The sequence below is a fragment of the Cherax quadricarinatus genome, chromosome 68, assembly GCF_038502225.1.
Source record: "Cherax quadricarinatus isolate ZL_2023a chromosome 68, ASM3850222v1, whole genome shotgun sequence".
Taxonomy (NCBI): domain Eukaryota; kingdom Metazoa; phylum Arthropoda; class Malacostraca; order Decapoda; family Parastacidae; genus Cherax; species Cherax quadricarinatus.
In genome coordinates, this window is record NC_091359.1 from 14,031,038 (window position 1) to 14,045,755 (window position 14,718).

The 14,718-nt window shown below is 41.6% G+C and overlaps 1 protein-coding gene across 4 annotated transcripts in view; it reads left to right on the forward strand.

Annotated features, from left to right (window-relative positions):
* The first annotated feature begins 3,648 nt into the window (after positions 1–3,648).
* Positions 3,649–14,718, forward strand: part of Cyfip (Cytoplasmic FMR1-interacting protein Sra-1) — a 143,503-nt gene continuing 132,433 nt past the window's right edge. For 3 of the 4 annotated variants that reach the window (XM_053789637.2, XM_053789640.2, XM_053789639.2), the window contains exons 1-2: positions 3,649–3,746; positions 12,259–13,127. In XM_053789637.2, coding sequence (XP_053645612.2) covers positions 12,614–13,127 — 514 coding nt within the window. In that variant the 5' untranslated portion in view covers positions 3,649–3,746; positions 12,259–12,613. The remainder of the gene's footprint in view (positions 3,747–12,258; positions 13,128–14,718) is intronic. The other variant, XM_053789641.2, reaches the window with a different exon arrangement.

The following is a 14,718-nucleotide window of genomic DNA, read 5'->3' on the forward strand; positions in this document are numbered from 1 at the left end:
GAATATTTAAATACGATGCGGGTGACATCCTCTTAACCCCAGCAATTGCAACTATCATCACTTTCCCTCACCTAAATTCGATTACTTATCATACCCTTGGAGCTGCATGACAACCCATAAAAAATATTAATAATGACTCAAAGGGGTTAACAACCCACAATAACTCAATAAAATCGAGCAATACGGCCTATTTTCACTGGGATCTATAGTTCCTTCCCTTGACTCCGACCTTCAACAGGCGAACATGAGCAGCAGGTATTAGGAGCTTAATATCTTCATTGTGAACCCTATACCCATCCTGTGAGCGGTGGTCAAGAGAGTACAGACACTTAATGAGATACACCAGTATATTATTATTATTATAATAATAATAATAAAGAAGCGCTAAACCACAAGGGCTATACAGCGCTGCGATACACCGGTATATTATACACCGAGAAATACGTTCTTTTTCTTAGTATATCGAGATATAAATTAACTCGGTGAATATATACGGAAATGCACACACCTCTGGGTGTATATGCCCTGACACACACATACTCACACAGGAGCTGTGACTCGACCCCTGGAACCACAAATAGGTAAGTACACACACCTGAGTGCGCATTCTCTCAGTTGAAACTCACAACAGGAGAGTGAGGAATGCACATATCACACACTAAGGATACCTGACGTAGACAGTTTGCCACCTGAATGTCAACAACGAAGGTATTGCCAACACAGTGGCCGTCACTGCTCTGTACTCCGTCCCTTCTGTGACCCATAGTAGTTTAGAGCTCCCTCAACTATATATTTTTTTATATTCTGTCGGTATTTGGAGACAAGTCCAGGGCCTCTCAGGAGGAACCGTCAAGTCTTGTTGACAGTTAAACACCTTCTTTACTGACTTTCCTGTTTTTCAATGAGAAAAATAAGCACTCTATAGCTATAATAATAATAATAATAATAATAATAATAATAATAATAATAATAATAATAAAGCATATAATTTTCATTGTTTACCCCTTCTTCACCGTTCTGATGTCCCCACTCCAGCTACTTTCTCTGAAAACATCACCTGCGTTGCAGATTTCCGTCTATAACTTCCTAACTAACATTTGCTCATTACTCCAACTTTGCCTCAAGGGAAAGAGGGTCAACAACTCAGGATAACTCATTACAGCCAAGCAGTATGTCTTATTTCCACTGGGATCCTCTAACGCATGAACCCAATTCACATTTCTTGCACCTGACATCAACACTACTCCATCACCATCCCTGACGAGTTTTTTTTTTTTTTTAGGGGATTATGATAAAAATTTTGGTGATTAGACTGGAAGTTTAGTAGGCTGAGTGGTCAGTAGTTTAGCAAACTGAGTAGTCAATAGTTTAGCAGATTTAGTGGTCAGTAGTTTAGCAGACCGACTGGCCAGTAGTTTAGCAGACTTAATGGTCAGTAATTTAGCAGACTGAGTTGTCAGTAGATCAGCAAGATAAGTGGTCTGTAGTTTGCTTTCATTCATCCTTGTTCTTATAAATCTCTACAGTTTATTATGTTTTTGTTTTCCTCATACCTAGCCTAGTTCTGTACTCTCTCGTCAATTTTTGAGGCCGTAGGATTCGCATGTCTTACAGCACTTGCAGAGTAGACGAGGAAGCAGAAGGTAGTATGCAGATGTTGTGTCTGAGAGGCAGTAGTGTGTCAGGAAGACGGACAGACAACACATTGTGTCTGAGAGGCAGTAGTATGTCAGGAAGACGGGCAGACAAGACTGTCTGATAGGCCGCAGTGTGTCGGGAAGACTGACAGACAACACTTTGTGTCTGAGAGGCAGTAGTATGTCAGGAAGACGGGCAGACAAGACACTGTGTCTGAGAGGCAGTAGTATGTCAGGAAGACGGGCAGACAAGACACTGTGTCTGAGAGGCAGTAGTATGTCTGGAAGATGGTCAGACAAGACTGTCTGAGAGGCAGAAGTGTTTCGGGAAGACGGACAGACAAGACATTGTTTGTTAGGTAAGACACATATGCAACAGTTAGGTATCTTTATTATGAAACGTTTCGCCTACACAGTAGGCTTCTTCAGTCAAGTACAGAAAAGTTGATAGAAGCAGAAGATACTTGAAGACGATGTAATCAGTCCATCACCCTTAAAGTTTTGAGGTGGTCAGTCCCTCAGTTCCTTGTTTCATACTATGGAACAATGCTCTTCTCCAGACTGAGGGACTGACCACCTCAAAACTTTAAGGGTGATGGACTGATTACATCGTCTTCAAGTATCTTCTGCTTCTATCAACTTTTCTGTACTCGACTGAAGAAGCCTACTGTGTAGGCGAAACGTTTCAAAATAAAGATACCTAACTGTTGCATATGTGTCTTACCTAACAATCTGTCGGTATTTTATACCATTTTAATGTTCATTGACTGAAGAAGCCTACTGTGTAGGCGAAACGTTTCATAATAAAGATACCTAACTGTTGCATATGTGTCTTACCTAACAACCTGTCGGTATTTTATACCATTTTAATGTTCAAGACATTGTTTACCTGGAGAGAGTTCCGGGGGTCAACGCCCCCGCGGCCGGTCTGTGACCAGGCCTCCTGGTGGATCAGAGCCTGATCAACCAGGCTGTTACTGCTGGCTGCACGCAATCCAACGTACGAGCCACGGCCCGGCTGGTCAGGTACCAACTTTAGGCAGTAATATGTCAGGAAGATGGGCAGACAACACATTGTGTCTGAAGATGTCAGGAAGATGGGCAGACAAGACTGTCTGAGAGGCAGTAGTGTGTCGGGAAGACGGACAGACAAGACATTGTGTCTGAGAGGCTGTAGTATGTCAGGAAGATGGGCAGACAAGACTGTGCCCGAGAGGCAGCAGTGCGTCGGGAAGACGGGGAGACAAGACATTGTCTAAGAGGCAGTAGTGCGCCGTGTGTCAAGACGGGGAGACAAGACATTGTGTATGAGAGGCAGTAATATGTCAGGAAGATGGGCAGACAATACTGTGCCCGAGAGGCAGCAGTGTGTCGGGAAGACGGGGAGACAAGACATTGTCTGAGAGGCAGTAGTGTATTGTGTGTCAGAAGACGGGCAGACAAGACATTGTGTATGAGAGGCAGTAATATGTCAGGAAGATGGGCAGACAAGACTGTGCCCGAGAGGCAGCAGTGTGTTGGGAAGACGGGGAGACAAGACATTGTTTGAGAGGCAGTAGTGTATTGTGTGTCAGAAAACGGGCAGACAAGACATTGTGTATGAGAGGCAGTAGTATGTCAGGAAGATGGGCAGACAATACTGTGCCCGAGAGGCAGCAGTGTGTCGGGAAGACGGGGAGACAAGACATTGTCTGAGAGGCAGTAGTGTATCGTGTGTCAGAAGACGGGCAGACAAGATATTGTGTATGAGAGGCAGTAGTATGTCAACACACGTACGCACCCACAGTTCCCCTACACAACACCGGATATACTGTACCTAACTTGTCCCTTATTTGCGCAACTCCACAAATACACTAAACCCAATTCCAGTTCTCCATGTACGCCTCCAAGGCAAAGCGTACGAGCCTACAGCACACCCCTATCCCCCACTCAACACATCATTAGGAAGTACATACAGCCCAAAGAAACGAACTGATAAGAGGAGAAGCACATCCTGGCCTAGATAAGATAGCTGTGGTGAGCACCTCGCGTTAGTGTGGACAGAAGAGTGTGCGGGGTAACAGGTCGCTCCTCATGGTCGTCAGCAGTGTTGTTTTAGTGCTCGTGGAGGTATGGAGGAGTGCCTTTGGTTTATCCAATGGAGGGGTGCCTCCGGTGAAGTTGTGGAGGGGGTGCCCCTGGTTTAATCAGTGATGGGATGGGCCCTTGTTAAAATTTTTTGAATGGTACCCGTGATGAAATCTGTGGTGCTATGCCCCGGATGTACATTATGAAGGTGAAAATTTGTGTATGGGTGTCCCTGGTGAAACCTATAACGGAGGAGTTGCCTTTGATTTATTATATTCTGATGCAGAGAAATGCACGTTCCTAAACTTGTTTATCCCTCAGTGGGGAAGGGGGGCAAGTGCCTTGATACTGGTGATTGGCTCTTGATCCTAGAAACTAGACTTACCCTTCTCTCATCTGAGTCAAACCTGAATGGCTCACATGTCCCATTGGGTTGATCCCTACGGATTTAGCGCTCCCCTTCCCGGTTAAAGTAAAATAAATAAGTCTATTAATTTTCGACTTAGGCCCCAAGAACATACTCTCACCCAAATGAGACATGCCCAATATTAGGCGATTTTTTTCCCCCCTATATGCTTGTTTTCTCCACCTGGATGAATCTTAGATGTCGAAATTCAAAGTAGCAGTAATGCGCAGAGTCAATGGCTAGGCAATGAAAACATTACATTATAGCAGCCCCTCAAGGGAGGTTCCTTGATGCTGATGAGGGGCTCTTGATCTAGGGAATTGGATCTGTGCTCCAGTTCCCTGAATTGAGCCTGAATACCTTCCATCCCCCCACATGCGCTGTATAACCCTACGGGTTTAGCGCTTCCCTGTGATTAAAATAAAAAAAAATACATTATAGCAGGTGACCAAGAAATGGAAAACAAAACACTGAACCAAATGGCCAAGTGAGTTGACAGTGAAAGCAAAGTGAAAATTTATATATGAGCTCTCATGCCGCATTAGTGGTCAAACTGAAAATAAATATGATGTAAGAGAGGTGTGGCCCGGTGACACAGAACATGATTGCATTATAAAACATTATCACTGACGGCACTACAGGTGACTGCACACGCAACTGCTTGGTTGATATTAGCTTTAAAAAACCTGTTGAGTACACGAGGGTCATTAAGGATGTATGTCACCTGTATACCACCACCAACTAAGGATGCTTTTTTATTTATTTATTTATTAATCCCTAACACACATTAAAGTAAACTTTCAGCGTACATGCACTAAAAAGATATACTGAGAGACTGACAGAACCACTTAAATGATTACACAAACCGGAAATTAAACAAATTTGTATTGTTGTTGTTGTTGCTTTTTAAGGGTTACCAAAGTTTTTTTTTAAGGGGTAACTCGTGTTGTTCAGAGAGAATGCAAAAGAGGCCCTCAGCTGCGTTAGAGAAAATGGAATCTTCATCATTCAAGGACTGAATTAGCATAACCCTTTGTCTGATGTTGCTTGTGGTTCTTGGTAATGTTTAGGATTCAGTGCTAGAGATGTGGGAGACATTCTTAAGCTAAGAACTTCCTGCCACCATTACTGGTAATGATCCAGGACGGTCCGGAAACGAGCGGAAACGGACCGGGAGTGCATTTTGCCCTCCAGAATGTGGGCTATTTCTTAACATAAATTGACAAATAAAGCGCTCTTCTGCGAGGAACTTTAGATGGCGTTTCGGTCTGTTTTAAATCATTATCAGGTCACAAACCTTAGCCGACGTTTCGGTCCATCCTCGGCGGACCCAAACATAGTCTAACTTCCATAAAGTGAGGGCAGGTTGTGGAGTGTTCCAACCACGGTATTGTGGGTTAATTGTGAATTGTATTAATGGTAGAATTACCCACAATATGTTGGGTAAAAAGGACACAAGTGCAACTAATGTGACATTTTATTGTGGCAACGTTTCGCTCTTCAGGAGCTTTGTCAAGCTGGCTTAACAAATCTCCTGGAGAGCGAAACGTTGCCGCAATAAAATGTCATATTAGTTGCACTTGTGTCCGTTATACCTAATTGTGAACTGTTCCAGCCACGGTATTGTGACATTCGTCTTGCCAAATATTTAGTCGCAGTATCATTCTGTAGGTCAAATCACTAAACATTTTTGGGTTATAAATGGCATTTGTAACATCAGTTCTTGAGTATATGTAATAATCTATGTTCTTCAGTTCCTATTAAATTTATTATTAAAAACAGGGTTACAATAACATTATGTTGGAGTATATACACCGAAAGGTTTATGTCTTTTAGTATATATAAGCACTGAAAAATTTATATTTTCAATATATATACACTGAGAGGGTTATATCTCACTATATATATTCACCGAGGGCTTACTAAATGCCTATATTAAAGTGTTTTTAACTGGTAATGAATATGTGATATCCATCCTTAAGGATCTTCATTTAGTCGATAGACTTCAAACCTAACAGAGTAACTTTTAAGCGGCTGCTCTAATGTATATGCGAGATTAGCCTAGTGAGTTGACGTTAAAAATGAAACTATGGTAAATATCCAGCACATTGCTATCTCATGTGACGGTCTGGTGTGTATAGGTAAAGTGGTCATGGGTGTTAGTGTCACAGCTGTGGTTGTCAGCGCTGGTTAGTTAGGCAGAGGAATTATCCGGTCAGGGATTGTTGGAATACGCAGTTTTTATGAGCCTTGTCATACGTTATCTGAAAGCTGTGTATATAATTGGGCTTCCACCTCTTGCCAATCATTCCACTTTTTTTATTACAGCTAAGTTGAATAAGTATTTCCCAGCATCCCCGTTGTTCACCTGGCCTTCCAGCATCCATGTCCTCGTATCATAATTCTCCCTAACCATCCTTTCAATATAACAGTATCAACAAAGGTGCGACAGATAGCAGAGTCCACCCCGAAGCTATCTTATGGGAAGAACTATCTACTTCTATGCAGATTGAAAGACTATCGTGTATTATATAGGTGTTTGAGGTACGGATAATAAAGCGTGACTTCTCTGCTTTTTTCACCCATTTAAAGACATTAAATTGAGTTCCTTAAGTGTTCCTTCAGAGAGCAGTCCTCTCGGTAACGGAACTAGCTCGCTGACAAACCTGTGGACTTTTCCGAACGTTGCCCAATACTTGATCAGCGGTGGGATCTGCATACACGACGACTGGAATTGTACATGGTGTGAATAATGTCCTGATGACGAGGAAGATTTAAAGACCCCAGTGGAAATAAGACAAATAGTCCTAGATGACGCACTGACCTTCTTGGGTTAGCATAGGTGGCTAACACCCCTCCGGGGTTAAAAATCTGAAAATCATATATTATCTTATCCTAAGAAGAAGACTTTCTGCCCCACCTCTAAACAATATAAACTGGAGTGCAGTATATTATACATTTAGGGTAAATGATATATATAAACTACTTTATAGAAAGCCTATTGTTATGCAAAGCATAATATATATATATATATATATATATATATATATATATATATATATATATATATATATATATATATATATATATATATATACTGAGAGGGATACACTCCTCAGGATATATATCCTGTGAGAATTATCTTGCAGGAATAATTCTTATTAAACCTATAATTCACTGTATCGTTTTGCAATGTAAATTAGTTAATTTACAATTCTTGTATTTGTTTTAAGTTCATATCAATACCATGTTACACCCTTAAAAATTAAAAGAAAACTGCATTTATGTACAGTATAATCTAAGTTTTGAAATTCTATGCATGACATGGGTCTTCGGATTATTGTATGTTTTGTACAGTAATTTTGAAAGAGATTTGTATTTGTGTGAAGATCATAAGAGGTCGAAATATTGTTCCAATCAAAGTTATTTCCGGAAACGTTTCTTAACTATTTGAAGAACATAAAGGCACAACACGTGATTGGAGCAATACATAAATAACCCGCTTAGCATACATACAAACAGAGGTACAAAAAATACAGGTAAGAGCAGCATGCCAAAGCCACTTATATGCATAACATTACGGGCTGGCTTAAAATTAACTTAAGATTAACTAAGCAATGATGAAATCAGTGATAAGACATTATTGTAAACAGATAACTATAAAATACAAATGAGTATTACAAAGACAGGTCCTATGGTTGCATGCATTGCTGTTCATTCAGTAGAATGGAGTATTCTGTCAGGTAGTGTATTTAAAAAAAATAACAAAGTTAGGTTTAACATTTGTGTGATATAATTGTGAGTAACATTTAGGATATACAATTTATATGGTTCAGTTATTCGGTATTTATTTGGTTTTGAGTGAGTAAGTGAACTTTGAGAAGAGACTTGAATTTATAAACAGGTAGTGTTTCTTTTATATTTAAAGGTAATGAATTCCAGATTTTAGGGCCTTTTATGTGCATTGAGTTTTTGCATAGCGTGAGATGGACACGAGGAGCATCAAAGAGTGATCTGTGCCTTGTATTATGGTCATGTGTTCTGTTGAGGTTGGCAAGGAGATGTTTGAGGGGAGGGTTAATATCAGAGTTAAGTGTTCTATGTATGTAATAAGTGCAATAATAAGTATGGATGTTTTGTATGGTGAGTAGGTTGAGTGTTTTGAATATTGGTGGAGTGTGCTGCCTGTAGTGAGAATTTGTTATCATTCTAACTGCAGCCTTTTGTTGGGTAATTAGTGGTCTGAGATGGTTAGTTGTTGTTGAGCCCCATGCACAAATTCCATAGGTGAGATAGGGGTAAATAAGGGAGTGATAAAGGGCCAGGAGGGCTGACTGTGGAACATAGTACCGTATCTTCGATAGTATGCCTACAGTCTTGGAAATTTTCTTAGAAATTTGTTGTATATGTGTATGAAATTTGAGTCTATTATCGAGGTGGATTGTAATAAAGTTGGTAGAATTACCGACAATATGTAAAGTAAAAGGACACAAGTGCAACTAATGTGACATTTATTGTGGCAACGTTTCGCTCTCCAGGAGCTTTATCAAGCCATGGCTTGATAAAGCTCCTGGAGGTGGATTCCTAAGAATTTTCCCTCTGTTAGCTTTGTGATAGGTGATCCGTTTATCGTTATGTTAAGAGGTACATCTGTAGCTCTGCTACCAAACTGAATGAAGTAGGTTTTGTCAATGTTTAGTGTAAGTTTGTTAGTCCTCATCCAGGTAGATATTTTCTGTAATTCGGTGTTTACAGTATTGGCTAGCGTGACTGGGCTCGGGTGAGAGAAGACGTATGTGGTGTCATCTGCAAAAAGTGTGGGTTTGAGTAATTGCGAAGCATTTGGTAGGTCATTTATGTATAGGAGAAAGAGAAGAGGGCCAAGGACACTTCCCTGTGGGACACCAACTGTAATTGGTTGTGCGGAAGAGCTTGCCCCATTTGCGTACACATATTGGCTTCTGTTGCTGAGGTAAGACTTGAGGTAGTTGAGGGAGTGCCCTCTAATACCATAGTGTGACAATTTTACGTGGAGCAAGTCATGGTCAACTGTATCAAAAGCTTTACGTAAGTCAATGAAGATCCCCAGTGGGACTTCTTTTTTCTCTATTGCAGTGTATATATGTTCTAGCATGTGTATAATAGCATCATTAGTATTTTTATTAGGCCTGAATCCAAATTGGCAGGGGTTGAGAATGTTATGGGAGATGAGGTAGGAGTAGATTCGTTTATGAATTAATTTTTCGAAGATTTTTGAGAGAGGGTGTAAATTGGATATTGGCCTATAGTTATTCAACTCTGGTCTCCTCCTTTATGGATCGGGGTGACCCTTGCTATTTTGAGAACTGTAGGGAAGGTGGAGGATTCAATGGATTTGTTAAAGAGTGTTGCAATGATTGGTGATAGTACTTGTGACGCTTTTTTGTATATAAAGGGTGGTAAGGTATTTAAATCTCCTGCCTTGTTTTTCAGTGCGTTGATAATAAGGGAGACTTCGTATGGGTTAGTCGGAGCTAGGAACAGTGTGTTCGGGTAGTTGCCAGTGAGGTAGTCATTTGGTGGGGTATCTGAGCTTGGGATATTATTGGCAAGGTTTTGACCTATAGTGGAGAAGAAATCATTGAGTCTGTTTGCTGTTTCTGTTGGTGGGAGTTGGGGTTCATCTGATTTTGCTAATTTTATTTCGCTATGTCGTGATATCTTTTTCGTTCCCAGAATTTCTGATAGGGTCTTCCAGGTCTTTTTTATATCACCTCGTAAGTTGGATAATCTGTTCTCATAATACAATTTTTTTGCCCTTCTTATCAGGCTGGTTAGGATTGACGAGTAACGTTTTGTTTGGTCTCTGGTTATGTGACCCATTCTGTACTGTTTTTCATATCAGTGTTTTGTATTTATGTATTTGAGAATGCTGGGTGTTAGCCAGGGACTGTTCAGTCTCTTAGCTGTCATCTGTTTAGTTTTTTTAGGGCAGTGCTTGTTATAAAGGTATTGGGTCTTTTGACGACGTTTCGGTCCGATTTGGTCCAGGTCGGACCGAAACGTCGTCATGAGCTTCTCTCCAATGTGCGGGTCATTTGTTTATATTTCACTGTTTGTTGTAGCACAACTTATCGAGGCAAAAACACGGGAAGCTCACTCGCCGAAATTAAGTTAAAATTGGAGGTTAGGTCTCGCTGCGTTACTTGTTAGTTATCCAAACTGTGGCCCAGTCCCTGGACCTATTATGTACCTCTGTAATGTTGACGTACAGTTCCTGGACCTATTATGTACCTCTGTAATGTTGACGTACAGTTCCTGGACCTATTATGTACCTCTGTAATGTTGACGTACAGTCCCTGGACCTATTATGTACCTCTGTAATGTTGACGTACAGTCCCTGGACCTATTATGTACCTCTGTAATGTTGACGTACAGTCCCTGGACCTATTATGTGCCTCTGTAATGTTGACGTACAGTCCCTGGACCTATTATATACCTCTGTAATGTTGACGTACAGTCCCTGAACCCATTATGTACCTTTGTAATGTTGACGTACAGTCCCTGGGCCTATTATGTACCTCTGTAATGTTGACGTACAGTCCCTGGACCCATTATGTACCTCTGTAATGTTGACGTACAGCCCCTGGACTCAGCATTGTAATCCTTATAGAGAATAAACTTTGAATTGAATTGAAGATACGATACTACGTGCCGCAAAATGCCCTTCTCACACTATACCACTCACTTATTTATCCATACCTCACCTATGCTATTTGTGCTTAGGGATCAACTGCAGCAACACACCTAAAGCCAATAATAACCCAACAAAAAGCTGCAGTAAGAATAATCACTAAATCCCATCCCTGGCAACACCCCCCCCCACTCTTCATAGACCTAAACTTACTCCCAGTTCAGTACATCCACACTTACTACTGTGCAATCTACATCTACAGGGCCTTAAACTCTAATGTCAACCTTGACCTAAAATGCTTTCTTGATAGTTGTGACAGAACCCACAGGCATAACACCAGACACAAACATCTCTACGACATTCCCTGTGTCCGACTAAACCTTTACAAAAATTCAATGTATGTCAAAGGCCCTAAAATCTGGAATACCCTACCTGAGAACTCTAGAACTGCAGACACATTCATCACCTTCAAAACTACCATTAGAAAACATCTTATCTCCCTGATACACCCCGTCAACTAACTACACGAATACCACCTGGTGGTTCACACTTACACTCACTCACTCATTTGACCATAAACAGAAATATTAATCTCAATCTTAAAATAATGAATCCTGTGATACTCCAATACTGAAACTATGTACTGTGCCAAAACAAAAGCATTCACATTGCTAAACTCACAAACTAGTATTTAGTCACTTAGCCATAATACCAACTTACCTCATAATTTGTAATATTTTACAATTAAGAATAAAACTAAGTCTGCCCGAAATGCCTAGTCATGCTAAGCGTTCTAGTGGTACACTCTGTAATCACAATTTTACTACATGTAAACCACACAATAACCAAATTTCTGTAAACTCAGCATTGTAATCCTTATAGAGAATAAACTTTGAATTGAATTTGAATTGAATTGAATTGAATTATGTACCTCTGTAATGTTGACGTACAGTCCCTGAACCCATTATGTACCTCTGTAATGTTGACGTACAGTCCCTGGACCCATTATGTACCTGTAATGTTGACATACAGTCCCTGGACCCATAATGGACCTCTGTAATCTTTTGACTACCACTCACACCACGGGTATGGGGTACTCACCTGTACGTGGCTACAGAGGTCGATTCACAGCTCCTGGTCTTTTCGCTGGTCGCTACTAGGTTCACTCTCTCTCCTGACTTCAAGAGCCTTATCGTACCTCTTCTTAAAGCTATGTATGGACCCCGCCTCTCTCTCTTCACTCTTCAGATTTGTTCCCCTTCCTGATAAGTTAGGTCTAAGGTTGAAGAAATACTTCCTGGCATCTCTATGAGTTGCATAACATAGATGTTCAGCTATGGGGATGCTTCTCTTCTCTTTGTTCATGTCAGGTCAAGAGGTCAAGTGATATACTTTTAATATATAAAAAATATTTTCGAAAGGAGTGCGTATATCTTTAAGGACAAACATTTATAATATTTTATTTATCTTTACAGTTCAGTGGGTGTTGAAGAAAGAAAATTGTATGTTTTAAAGTGATCTGGTTAATGTGCATTTGGAAAAGATGGATTTTCTTACTACTGGTAAACGCTTGTTTATTATAAGTGCTTCTGTGTTTTGTCTGGACTCTGTCGTGACAGTGAAGAAATTTAGATTGCGAGACGGTGGATCGAGCCTCCAGCATTCCTTTGAGCTGAAAAATGAATATGAATTTAGTGCTGCACATGCATAAACAGATACAATACAGAAAAAGAGAAACAGAGTTTGGGCAGGACCTGGCTGGCATGGATCAGTAGGCCCTCTGCTGTGATTCTCTGACTCCTAGAAGACATTGGTGATTGGCTGACCAGGATGGCTGACCTCCCTCCACCACCACCACCACTGTACGATATAAACAACCTGCCACCTCCACCACCACAGGTAGATTACGAAGTGGGTCTCCCACCACCGGTGGGAGTGTGTGATAATGTTCCACCACCACCGCCACCACCACCGCCACCACCACCGCCAGATTACGACCTCTCCTCGTCTCCCCAAAAGATGGGGAGAGGACACGACACCTCCCAACTCATTCCACCTCCACCACCACCACCACCAGACTACGAGCTACCTTCACCTCCCCACCAAGTGGAGATGGGTAAGGACATCTCCCCACTACCACCACCCCCACTACTGCCCTCCCCGGACTACGAGCTGCCTTCACCTCCCCACCACGCCTGGAAAGATATCTCCCAGCTCCCTCCACCTCCACCACCGCCCCAGGAGGACGAGGTCTCCATGCCTCCCCACCACATGGGGAAGGACACCTCCCCAGCAGTAGAGTATACAGACCGTCGCAAGGCATCACAAACACCCCATGAGTATTGTAAGTACTTAGCTCCATGTTTTCCCTCATTCATTTAGTTAGGCACACGACCCCTCACGGGTTTATTAAAGTACCATTTCATCATTATATTAATAAGTAAGGCACATGTGCAACACCTGGGTATCTTTACCGAGAGACATTTCACCCGCACACGTGTTATCTATCTAATATAGATGACGGAGAATTTTATCCTGGGAACCACTGGAAGATTTGAAGAGGTGTAGCAGCTGAGGACGACGTCACATGTGGGAGGGGGCACACAAGTGTATTTAACATATAAAATCTATTCCCCCAGCATGGAAATATAAACACAAATGCAGTATAATGTGATCCTTTATTGACAACGTTTCACCCACACAGTGGGCTTTCTCCAGTCACACACGGATCTGTGTGTGTGACTTGAGAAAGCCCACTGTGTGGGTGAAACGTTGTCAATAAAGGATCACATTATACTGCATTTGTGTTTATATTTCCATTGTGTCGGTATTTTATACCATTTATCCCGCAGCATCAAAGATAAAAACTCCTATTATAATTCTCACAATTCTTTCAACTTCATCTTTTATATAATACAAAAAGTACTGCAGCTACACGCAAAATATACATGAATCTCCCTTAAAAATAAGTCCGGAAACTACCCCCCCCCCTTTCGCACTTAATATACGCGTGTACCTGCATACACAGTACTGATCTATCACAATGACACTAAAAATAGCTGTCGGGTGCATTCATGGGGAAAAATAGCTGTCGGGTGCATTCATGGGGAAAAATAGCTGTCGGGTGCATTCATGGGAAAAAATAGCTGTCGGGTGCATTCATGGGGAAAAATAGCTGTCGGGTGCATTCATGGGAAAATAGCTGTCGGGTGCATTCATGGGAAAAAATAGCTGTCGGGTGCATTCATGGGGAAAAATAGCTGTCGGGTGCATTCATGGGAAAAAATAGCTGTCGGGTGCATTCATGGGGAAAAATAGCTGTCGGGTGCATTCATGGGGAAAAATAGCTGTCGGGTGCATTCATGGGAAAAAATAGCTGTCGGGTGCATTCATGGGAAAAAATAGCTGTCGGGTGCATTCATGGGGGAAAAATAGCTGTCGGTGCATTCATGGGGAAAAATAGCTGTCAGGTGCATTCATGGGGAAAAAAATAGCTGTCGGGTGCATTCATGGGAAAAAATAGCTGTCGGGTGCATTCATGGGAAAAAATAGCTGTCGGGTGCATTCATGGGGAAAAATAGCTGTCGGGTGCATTCATGGGGAAAAATAGCTGTCGGGTGCATTCATGGGGAAAAATAGCTGTCGGGTGCATTCATGGGGAAAAATAGCTGTCGGGTACATTCGTGGGGAAAATAGCTGTCGGGTGCATTCATAGGGAAAAATAGCTGTCGGGTGCATTCATGGGGAAAAAATAGCTGTCGGGTGCATTCATGGGGAAAAATAGCTGTCGGGTGCATTCATGGGGAAAAAATAGCTGTCGGGTGCATTCATGGGGAAAATAGCTGTCGGGTGCATTCATGGGGAAAATAGCTGTCGGGTGCATTCGTGGGGAAAAATAGCTGTCGGGTGCATTCATGGGAAAAAATAGCTGTCGT